General features: G+C 38.5%; 2 protein-coding genes across 2 annotated transcripts in view; one reads left to right on the top strand and one right to left on the bottom strand.

Annotated features, from left to right (window-relative positions):
- LOC103479545 (neuropilin-1a-like) overlaps positions 1-12,244 on the bottom strand; it is a 20,977-nt gene that overhangs the window by 6,266 nt on the left and 2,467 nt on the right. Inside the window, exons 3-6 of the mRNA XM_017309972.1 lie at positions 9,570-9,707; positions 6,715-7,019; positions 5,135-5,231; positions 4,999-5,043 (exon numbers count right to left, since the gene is read on the bottom strand). Coding sequence (XP_017165461.1) covers positions 4,999-5,043; positions 5,135-5,231; positions 6,715-7,019; positions 9,570-9,707 — 585 coding nt within the window. The remainder of the gene's footprint in view (positions 1-4,998; positions 5,044-5,134; positions 5,232-6,714; positions 7,020-9,569; positions 9,708-12,244) is intronic.
- LOC103479470 (tripartite motif-containing protein 16-like) lies at positions 1,012-4,308 on the top strand. Its single transcript, XM_008433900.2, has one exon. The coding sequence runs from the start codon at positions 2,036-2,038 to the stop codon at positions 3,692-3,694; it is 1,659 nt and encodes a 552-aa protein (XP_008432122.1). The 5' UTR covers positions 1,012-2,035; the 3' UTR covers positions 3,695-4,308.

Raw genomic sequence — 12,244 nt, 5'->3', positions numbered from 1 at the left:
CCTCCAGAGTCGGAGTGTACCTGGACCACAGAGCAGGTGTTCTGTCCTTCTACAGCGTCTCTGAATCCATGACTCTGATCCACAGAGTCCAGACCAGATTCACGGAACCGCTGCTGGCTGGACTTAATGTTTATAATGGTGGAGGTTCTGCAGAGTTCTCTAATCCCAACTAGTCTTTCTTTACTCTCTGATTGTTGATTAAGGTTCATTTTGCTGTTTTGTTCTTTATTTTTCTGGTTTATATGTAGATTTCTGTGATCAGGAGCCATAAAAGAAAACATCAGCAACGTTTTCTTTTATTCTTACATGACACATAAATATTTAACCACATGAAAATCTAAACTTCTTTGGGCTCCAATAGGTTTGGTTTAATGTTTCTATTGATGTATTTCAATGTTGTTCTTTTTTAATCAGTTGAAATTTAAGTGAAATTACTTCTGTTTTCTTTATGATTCAAAGAAGAAAGTGAAACTACCATCAACTTAGAACTGATACTGGTTTTCCTGTACCTCTTTATATTGAGATAAAACAAATAAATGTTTGGTTTTCTCCAATAAAACAACTTAATTACAAAGAAATTTTGATTTGTTTTTCTTAATTTTTACAATAAATTGTGAGTTTTGTCATCTGAACTGCAGAAACATTTCCTTCAGAAGGTGTAAGGTGATGGTGGAGTAGAAAAGATCAACACCTGATGTTTACAGCAACAATCTGACATGTTGGATGGATGGATGGACGGGATACTTTGATGGTTGGTTGGTTGGTTGACAGATGGATACGAAGATGGACAAATGGACAGTTAGGTTGATGGAAGAATCATTGGATGGTTGGTTATTTGGTTGGATGGATGAACAGACAAAAAGATGGATGAATGATTGGATGGACAGAAAATATACTGGATGGTTGGTTGGATGGAAAGGTGGATGGATGAATGAATGGTTAGATGGATGAATCTTTGGTGAGATGGATGAACGAATGGATGGATGGATGGATGGATGGATGGATGGATGGATGGATGGATGGATGGATGGATGGATGGATGGATGGATGGATGGATGGATGGATGGATGGCCGTGAGGAGTTCCGGGACATTTCCCAGTAGGCGGGCTGTTGGCCCCCTCAGAACCGTTGTGGGGTTCTGACCCAAAGGTTCGGTTTTGGTCGGCCTCCATAAAACAATCCATTCTGCTCGTGTGTCTCACTCTGGTATCTGCTGACTGAAACTCCCAGGTTACATTTGAAAAGGAAAAACAGACGCAGCAGGTTGTTCACGTTGTGATCTTCCCCAGGTTCTGGTACTGGTATCACTGGAGCCGGTTTCCAACTGTTAGCTAATGTTCCACATTCCCACACTTTATTATACAAGTCAGTTTCAATTCAGTTCAGTTTGTTTGTGTTGCACCAATTCACAACAAATGTCGCACCAAGGAACTTTACAAAATAAATGATTTAAATTCAGTCTCACATTCCAACTGATCGTAGTTATACAGTACAGTACGCTCAATGAATTATGCTAAATGGTTTAAAAGTTTATATGTAAGGAAATTAAAAATCCAGTAAGATTAACTTTAGATGTTACCTAAGTTCACTTATATCAGATTTAATCAATTCCTGGAGTTGACATCTTAATCTTTCTTAAAGAATGTTGTAACAATTCATAATAATGACATTATTTCTCTTAGTGTTGTATTATTTACTCAATTTTTAATAAAGATGCAACTCTAAACTGCTCACTAATATTATTTGTACAATGTAGTTTGTAAAATGTCTGTGCAAACATTGTAGTTTTTTCTTCATTACAGGACAACCAACCTCTCTGTTTATATCACTCATTTGGTTAATCCTCCTCCAGACTCTCCCTCAGGCTGACACTCCTCTCTTCTCTCTGCTATGAGACGCACCTTAAAGCTGGGAGGAACCACCAGCTGAAGGTAGAAGCTGATTGGCTGCAGCCAGTGAATCATAGATCAAAGTTCAATCCGGTTTCTGTTTTCAGGAAATTAAACTCACACAGTCACTGAGACTGAGAGCCACAATGGAGCACAATCAGCTGGATCAAGAAACTTTCTGCTGTTCGATCTGTTTGGATCTACTTAAGGATCCAGTGGCGATTCCCTGTGGACACAGCTACTGTATGAACTGTATCAAAACCCACTGGGATGGAGAAGATCAGAAACGAGTCCACAGCTGCCCTCAGTGCAGGGAGACATTCACACCAAGGCCTGTGCTAAAGAGGAACACCATGCTAGCAGCTATATTGGAGCAAATGAAGAAGACTGGATTTCAAGCTGCTCCGGCTGATCACTGCTATGCTGGACCTGAAGATGTGGCCTGTGATTTCTGCACTGGGAGAAAACTGAAAGCCATCAAGTCCTGTTTAGTCTGTCTGGCCTCTTAYTGTGAGAAACACCTTCARCCTCATCATGAYGTGGCTSCTTTAAAGAAACACAAGCTGGTGGAGMCGTCCAASAACCTCMAGGAGAACATCTGCTCTMAGCATGATRAGKTGWTGRAGATSTTCTGCCGCACTGATCAGAAGTCTATCTGTTATCTCTGCTCTGTGGAKGAACATAAAGGCCATGACACAGTGTCAGCTGCAGCAGAAAGGACTGAGAGGCAGAGAGAGCTGGAGGAGAGACGAGGAAACATCCAGCAGAGAATCCAGGACAGAGAGAAAGATGTGAAGCTGCTTCAACAGGAGGTGGAGGCCATCAATCACTCTGCTGATAAAACAGTGGAGGACAGTGAGAAGATCTTCACTGAGCTGATCCGTCTCTTCCAGAAAAGAAGCTCTGATGTGAAGCAGCAGATCAGATCCCAGCAGGAAACTGAAGTGAGTCGAGTCAAAGATGTTCAGGAGAAGCTGGAGCAGGAGATCAGTGAGCTGAAGAGGAAAGACGCTGAGCTGGAGCAGCTCTCACACACAGAGGATCACAACCAGTTTCTCCTCAACTACCCCTCACTGCCAGCACTCAGGGAGTCGACACACTCATCCAGCATCAACATCCGTCCTCTGAGACACTTTGAGGACGTGACAGCAGCTGTGTCAGAGCTCAGAGACAAACTACAGGACGTCCTGAGAGACTCGTGGACAAACATCTCACTGATGGTCACTGAGGTGGATGTTCTACTGTCAGAACCAGAACCAAAGAGCAGAGATGGATTCTTAAAATGTTTATGTGAAATCACTCTGGATCCAAACACAGCTCACACATGGCTGGTTTTATCAGAGGGGAACAGGAAGGTGACAAATAAGGGTAAATCTCAGTTTTATTCTAAACATCCAGACAGATTCACTGATTACTGGCAGGTTCTGAGCAGAGAGAGTCTGACTGGACGTTGTTACTGGGAGGTGGGGTGGAGCGGGTTATATGTTCGTGTAGCAGTCGCATACAAGAACATCTGCAGAGCAGGAGGTGAGAACGAATGTTTATTTGGATATAATGACAAATCTTGGGCTTTAGATTGCTCCAATTCTAGTTTTGGTCACAACAACATCTGGACCTCCGTCTCAGGTCCAGTTTCCTCCAGAGTCGGAGTGTACCTGGACCACAGAGCAGGTATTCTGTCCTTCTACAGCATCTCTGAATCTATGACTCTGATCCACAGAGTCCAGACCAGATTCACCCAGCCTCTACTGGCTGGAATCAGGGTTGGTTATGGAGGTTCTGCAGAGTTCTGTAAACCCAACTAGAGTTTCTCTCTGATTGTCGGTCAGGGTTAATTGCTGTTCTGTTTTTTATTTCTCTGGTTTGAACCTATTTCTCTGTGTTCCAGGAAATCACTGCTGATATTTTCTCTCATTCTTATTTATCACATAAATTTTCTCCTCATGAAAATCTAAACTCCTCTGAGCTCTAAGTTTTACTTAAATATTCGCATTGATGTATTTGTTGACGTTATTTTTGCGTAAATCAGCTGATATTGACTGTGATATTGAACTGATTTTGCTTCTGTTTTCTTTATTGTGACTCAAAGAAGAAACTGAAACAAACATCAACTTAGATCTGATGCTGTTTTATTCTAAAGTCTTTGGATTTAGATTAGAAGAATATGGGTGCTGCTCTGTCTCTTTAGTTTTCTTGAATATAACTTAATTACAAATACATTTTGATGTACTTCTCTTCATTTTTGTCGTCTAAAGTGCAGAAACAGGTGATGCTGGAGAAGCAAAGATCCACATCTAATGGAAAGTTGTGCCAGTCTATGCCGGGATGGATGGATGATTGGATGTATGACTGCATGAATGTATTAATGGATGGATGAGAGACGACTGGTTGGTTGGTTGGTTGGTTGGATGGTTGATGGATGGATGGATGGATGGATGGATGGATGGATGGATGGATGGATGGATGGATGGATGGATGGATATACAAATGGATAGTTGGATGGATGAACCAATCATTTGGACCAATTATTGAATGGTTGATTATTTTGTTGGATGGAAATTTGGATAAATTGGTGGCATCAACTAACAGTTTGATGGATGGATGGATGGATGGATGGATGGATGGATGGATGGATGGATGGATGGATGGACGGACGGACGGACGGACGGACGGACGGACGGACGGACGGACGGATGGATGGATGGAAGACTTAGGTGATTGGCTGGTTGTTCTGGATGGATAGTTAGATGAATGGATGAATCGATGGATGGACGGATGGAAAAATGTATGACTAGTTGGATGGAAGAATCATTGATTAGATAGAATCACCAAAGGAAAATCTTAAAACTTTGGCAGAAAACATGGAGAACTGTTGATCAAAGAAAGAAAACCCGGTTAATCGGAAGAAATATGGAAAGAAATGACTCAAAACCTTTCCCCAGTCCTCTATATTGAGTAAGCAGCGAACACAAGGTCCTAACAAGTAAAAATATTATATATATACACGTTTGCTGAGACTCTACAAAGAGGTTCTTGGTTAAAAATAATACATTTTGCTAACAAATGTGTCAAAATAAACATTACAGGAAGTAAAGTACACATCACTTACGTAGCATTAAGATCTTAGTGGGTGGAGATGTTGGAGCTTCTGGATCTGAAGACAAAAACAAGAATTAAGAACAAGTTAATTCACTTCCTGAAGGTTTATTTCACTTTAATATTGCTAACTTATTATAGATGCAAACCCTTGCAGTCCTGAATGTTGAGCCCGTCCATGATTTGGATGTCGTCCACCGCTATGTGGCCTGTGGTGCGTCTGTCTGCGATTCCCTCCACCAACACCTGGAAACAGCAGCAAACAGGAAGCTCAATCAGCAAATAAACAGGCTTTTTAAATGGTGTTTAATGGCCTTTCTAAAGAGGCTCTTTGGCTCTTTTTTGCATTTGGGATATATAGACGTTTTAGACTTACATTTAAGATGTTATTTTTTCCTGGTGTCCAGCTCTTTCAACCGCTATTCATCAAATCCAAGTAGAGCTAACACCCAAAAAGCTTCACAACATATTTTTTTAATCGGTTGATTATCTATACATGTGCACATGTATATGGAACAGGGTTTTATTTTAATATTATAGATGTAAAGTTGGTCAAAATTGCTTTCTTTATTCTTCAAATTCATTTTTTTCAGGTAAAAAGTTATTTTCTCCTGACATTTATTGCTGTTGGTTGCTCCTGGCAGTTGGTGGTGGTTACCGTAGCAACCGGCAACTGTCAGCTCCTCCCCCTTTTTCTGCTGCAACTGTGATACATATTATTATTATTATTATTATTATTACTATTATTATTATTAGGATCAGCTCTGTGTTTGGTTTTTTACAAGTCTTATATTTTAACATATTTTAGACAAATTTATGCAAAGTTTCATGTGTAATTTTGCCATGATTTATATATGTTTTTAACTGTTATCATAATTAAAGCTGCACATTCTAGCTGTGGTTAATTTAATAACTAGTAACTGCTGTCAACTGTTCATTTTGAACCATTATAGTTATTTTAGGGTTATTTATTGTATTTTATTTAAAGTATAAGGACAGAACCTGCTGGACTGATGATAACCAAAAATATATTTAAATATATATTTAAATAATTTTAAATATATAATTAAATTAAAAAAACCTTCACTCTGAAGGTGTGACGGCTTTTATTTTCACGATCTATTACATTTACACTGCAAAAACACAAAATCTAAGTAAGTATTTTTGGTGTAGTTTCTTGTGGAAATATTTTAATATACATGAATTAAGACAAAACTAACTCACAAGAATATTTTCAGCAAGATAAAGGAGCTTGTTTCATGTCAATAATCTCTTAATATTGGTTGAAAAAGTCAGTGAAATGTCAAATGAATAAGATATTTTTTACATATTATAAGTTAAAATGATTTCTTCCAATGGTTGATAATTTATCTTACAACTAGTACATTTTCATCAATATTTAGGAATTAGTGACTTAACACAAACTCTTATTTTTTGCTGAAAAGTTTCTTTTGAGTTAGTTTTGTCTTTTTTCAAGTGTACCAAGATATTTGCACTACAAACTAAACCAAAAACACGAGATAAGAGTTTGGTTTTTGCAGTGTAGAGGAAACCCAGGACGCCTGTAAAAAAGATTCGGTTAATAAATGTTTCTTCTCATGCTCGTTTCTGATCCAAATGTCAGACCATCAATAAGTTAATTATGTTGTAACTGGCAGAAACGTCTCTGGCTCAGCCTCTTTTTGTTACCGTCAACACAAACCCACCATTTTGAATCCATTTTTCTCACCTGATACGAGAGTCTTGTTTGAGGAAGTAAGACACGGCCTTCCCTCCACCTGCTGCCCTGATGGCCGCTCCTCGTCCACAGGACCTGGCCGTCGTCATCGTCGTCGTGGCGATAGCTGATGCGCAGCGCCCCTCCGCGCTCGCCGGCCATCTGGTACCAGAAGGACATGCAGAGGCTGGCGTCCGGCGTGGTGATGGATAAGCTGGCCAGCCGGGCCACCTTCTCCTCCCCGCTTTGCTCCTCACCTGGCTTGCTGGGTGTGATTGTGTCCGTCAGCTGCATGTAGATGAAGTTCCCTGAACCGCCTGCAGTGGGCAGCAAAACACAACCCATGGCAGACAGAGATGAGCTCCTGAAAAGCCTTCATGAATGAAACATGCAAGTTTTTTTCCTTCATATTTCTCACTGAGAAAGAGGCGCTTTATAAAAAGCCCACAAAGCTCTCAAGGGTGTTCTGGTCAAAGAGTCTTTTCACTTTCCGAATATCTGCCTCAAACACCCCGAAGACTTCAAGGACTTCACAAGGTTTTTCAGGGAAAACAAAGGATCGGGTATCAGGAGAAAGTCAGCCCTGCCGTCACAAAGAGCTCATTTTTTTACTTGTGATCTGGTTAAGTCAAAGAATCAAGGAGAAATCATTCATTTCGGCGCTGCTGTCGCCTCCACGCAAACATCCATCAAACCCATCCAATGGAGAAGAAGGCCAGAGAGGTGAAGCATGCTGATGGATTTCTTTGTTGAGATGTTTTTCAGAAAAAAGTCGAACACTTCAAGGTTGTTCCATCGCTTAGAGAAATGTTTAAAAGCTGTGAACTTCTGAAGGTTCGCTCTGTTCAACATCCTGCTTATTATCAGGAGTTATAAATCTCAAATGCATTTCTTAAAGCTCACAGCTGCTTTACAGAGACATGAAGGAAGATTTTATAGGAAAATCTCTCTTATTGTGGAAGTTATTGTCATCATATGTAATTTATGATAACTATCTTATCATAAATAACTAGGACAGCTTTTCAATCCACACATGACTAAAATTACGCATAAAGCCTCAACTGTTTACATTTTAAAAGGTAAAACATTTCCCATTTTATCCAGCTTTCATTCCACACTGTTGTTTTGTATTTTTAAAGCAGTCGCGAGGGACGTTAGCGAAACCTTAAACTGCTCCTGCACAAGTTACTCAATAGGTGGTTGCTAGGTAACCAAAGAGTGGAGAGAGTTGCTAGGTAACCAAAGAGTGAGAGTTAGTTGATTCCACCAACCTTGCTAAGCTAGCTGTGAGATGTTGAGTGGCTAAAGCCTACATCTTCCAGAATGCTGTGCGGTTCTGGATTGGAGTTCACTGAACGTATTATCTGTTGACATTGATCACGTATCTATTGGTAAATATATAACATCAACAATTTATTGCTTAACTCAATGTGAAGGTAACCTTTCAATTCTCAAAAAGTAACCTGTTAGATACAGTTAAGTATGTTGTTGGCCGTGCGAAACAAAAGGTTCAAGAAAGAAACTTGAAACCTTCATTACAGTAAACCTCATATTCAAGAGAGAAAGTTCTGGAAAGGAAAACTGCCAATGTGGAACCAAAGAAAACACATTGTACGTTCTGGGGAAGTACTCTCTAAGTTCTGGAAAGCAACCTGTATTTACAGAAAACAGATAGTTCCAGAGAAGTATTAAGTTATAGAAAATGACACATTAAGTTCTAGAAAGTAACCCGTAAGTCACACAGCAGTACTCTGTAGGTTCTGAGAAAGCACCCTGTAAACTCTGGGATAGGTCCATATGGTCTCCATATGTCAGAAAATAATCTTAAAGTTTCAAAGTTTAAGCTTTGTGTTCCAGAAAGTAAACTTTATGCTCTGGAAAGTAACTCACGTGTTGCTCGTATTGATTATTGGTCAATTGGTCACTTTGAAAACGTTATTTTTACACCAACATTCTGTCTCGATCACCAATGAAAAGTATTGGTAACACTTTATTTGAAGGGGGGTGAATAAGACTGTAATTACACTGTCATAAACATGTCATAACACCTGTCATAAACATGAATAAGCCTTCATGAATATTTATGACTGTTGTCATAAAGCGTCATTCGGTAAATTATGACACTTTTAATACAAAGTTGACATTAATCAAAATGTTTTTGTAATGACAACTTGACATTTACCAATAAATCATTACTAATATAAATTTGTTCTAAAAGTATTACTGATTTCACTTTAAAAATTAGGTAACTTTATGTTATTAAAGGTAAAGTTTAAACAGTAATAATTTCTTGGTTAATGTCAAGTTGTCATAACAAAAACATTTTGATTAATGTCAACTTTGTATTAAAAGTGTCATAATTTACCGAATGACACTTTATGACAGCAGTCATAAATATTCATGAAGGCTTATTCATGTTCATGACGGGTGTTATGACATGTTTATGACAGTCATAAATATTCATGAAGGCTTATTCATGTTCATGACATGTGTTACGACATGTTTATTACAGTGTCATTACTGTCTTATTCACCCCCCTTCAAATAAAGTGTTACCAAAGTGGTAAAGATTTAATTGAATGTGAATAGTTAATCATTTCACCGCAGAAAAACTGGTTCAAATAAATCATTAAAAACCTAAAATTATTACTATATTTGCCCAGGATGAGTGTAAACGCCCGACCAGAGCTGCTTTTATGTGACGACAGAAAAAGTAATGCTGTTGTTTTCCTGCTGCACTGGGAATAAAATTTGTTATTTAAAGATTTTATGAACATGCTTTGCCCAGCAGAGTCCCACGGCTCGTTCCAGGAGGATGCTTCATCCTGGAATAAACTTTATTATTATTATTATTTATGTGTGGCCTACCTGTGTGGTCGAGCGTCGGGCCTCTGTGGACAGCCGGAGCCTCGCTGCTCTGGATGAACCACTCGGCTCCGGAGCCGCTGTCCTTGGTCCAACCGCATAACGACGAGAAGTCGAAGTTACAGGCAAACCAAACATAAGCTGGAAGACAAAACAACTTTTTTAGAACAAAAAAACCATTAAAGTCTATGTTTGAATCTAAACATTGGACTGAGTAAGACTGTCATAAACTTTACTGGACGACAGAAGTTATTGCAACAAACGCTAACATTGTTGTTTTGAGACCATTTTAATGGCATAATAATGGAAGAACACGTTGTCAAAGATAATAAACTTTAAATTCTAATGAACATTTAACACTGGAGCTGGAAGACATTTTAAATATCCAAAATAAATAAGCAAAACAACAAAAACAACACATAAAATGAATTATGACGTCTCTGTAAACAAAATTGTTCTTCAAAAAAGGCCAGACTGGAAACTTTATCATTCAGTTTTTGGTAAATAAGTGGAAATTATTAGGCTTGTTTTAACTCATCATATAATTAAGTGATTTTTGTAATAAATCCAAACTTTTTGCCATGTTGGCCAAAATTGTCGACTCAAAAGTCGTCGTGGTCCAAAGAAAACAACCTGAAATCAAGCAAATAAAGTGGCTGGATGTTTAAGACGGTCTATTAGAGTCCTAGATAGAAAAAAAGGACCAAATTTCCACTAAAAACTCAGAAATGATGTGATAAATTTCAGAAATTTACTACTACTTTAATTATGCAGTTTTGCAGTGGGAGAAGATGTTTGGTTTTAATTTCTTTTGGGCTCGATTGAATACATTTATTTTCAGAAACAAGAACAGGATTTGGGTTGCTTTCTTTCAAAACTCTTGATATATTTAGCAGTTGACTTTTCAGTAAAAGTCTCTGGATAAACTTGGCTTTATCTTTTGTTAAAACTTAGTTATAAAAACACAAATACTTTATGTCATACTTTACATTTTCCTACGTAAGACAGTTATGTTGGTAACCATTTTTACCCTGGTTACAAATTAAAAGTCTCCATCTGCATCTACGGGCCAAATTTGTGTCATTACAAGGCCCATAAAAGGCCCGTGGACCACACTTTGAACACCCCTGATTTATTGCTTATTGCGTACCTTAAATATCATCTCTGATGCAGGAAAATGAACAGTTTTGTTGATGAACTTCACTTTCTTTTTGTTGGTTTTCAAACATTTAAAATGCAGCAAAGCTACGAGGAAACACCAAGTGACCTTCATAAAAAGCAGCTCTGAAAGAAAACCTTAAGGAGTTGATTATCCTTCTGCTGAATCCCAAGTATTTCATTAACTAATGAGCTCCCTCTCTCAAACAAAGCTCCCCCATCTGCTCCAGTAAAACCTTACAGGAAGCCAAGGCAGGGATTACTAGGAGCTTCCTGGAGCCCGGCATCATATAGTAACTTTATAAAGTTGAATACTCCAGTCTCACGCTGTGTTTACCAACTCGTTTAATTCTCTCAGGTTGAGAATGCCTCTGGATTTTGTGGCATCTCTATTGAAAACACGTGCGCTCAGTTGTGTGTATTTATTCTCCAGAAGAAACGCTCCAACCAGTTGACGGGTACTGCAGGAAGCCGCCATGTTTGAAACGGGTTGAAAACCTCCAAAGAGTTAGACTAGCTAATAGCAACAGTAGCTAATCTAACACAGGAATCACTTTTTAATGATCTCAAAATAAACATCAAGCCTAAAAACATTAAACCGTCAGTTTTGTCGAATCCTGATTTATCAAGTGGCGTTGTCGTCAGTTGTTATGGCAACCAGTCTGTGCATAGCGTAGCTGACACAGGAAGTGAGAAACCTGTGGTTTTCTGGATTATTTTCTGTTTTGCTGTGGTGAACTGCACTGAATTAATAATACCTGCATGTTTCAGGTGTCATTTTGTCGACATAAACGTTTTACTGCGGCAGCGCAGCTAGTAAAAAATAAAATCGCCTTCTTTCCCTCCAGCGTTGTGCGCAGACGCAAAATATCCTTATTGTTGAAATGTGTTTTAAAAATAACTTCGACTTGACATACTCCCTAAAGCAGCTTCTAAGTTGTGAAAAGTAAACGGTAATCTCTCTGAAAGTAGAGTGTGGGTAACACTTTATTTGACGGGGCGTGCATAAGACTAACATGACACAGTCATAAACATAAAGGAGTGATTATGAATGTTTATGACTGTTGTCATGAAGTGTCATTTGGTAATTAATGACACTTTTAATGCACAGTTTACCATTTTAATGGACTTTTAATACAAGTTTCAATGCAATTTTGTGTAAAAAGTGTCATTATTTACCAAATAATGCAAAAATGCCACTTTTAATGGACTTTTAATCCAAGTTTTAATGCAACTTTGCATTAAATGTGCCATTATTTATCGAGTGACACTTCATGACAACAGACGTAAACATTCATGAGGACTTCTTCGTGTTCTTAATAGGTGTTATGCCATGTTTATGAACATGTCATGTCAGTCTTATGCAAAATCCTTCAAATAAAGTGTTACCAGAGAAACAAAGCACCACTTTTAGGAAGATTCCCCAGATAAAAAGAGTGACAACAGATTGGGATCAGGTTGGGTTCATGCATGTGTTTGGGATCAGGTTGGATTCATGCATGTGTTTGGGATCAGGTTGG

This window comes from Poecilia reticulata, linkage group LG17, assembly GCF_000633615.1.
Source record: "Poecilia reticulata strain Guanapo linkage group LG17, Guppy_female_1.0+MT, whole genome shotgun sequence".
NCBI classification, from domain to species: Eukaryota; Metazoa; Chordata; class Actinopteri; order Cyprinodontiformes; family Poeciliidae; genus Poecilia; species Poecilia reticulata.
The sequence above is the reverse complement of the archived record's forward strand: the minus strand, read 5'-3'. Positions and strand labels throughout refer to the sequence as shown.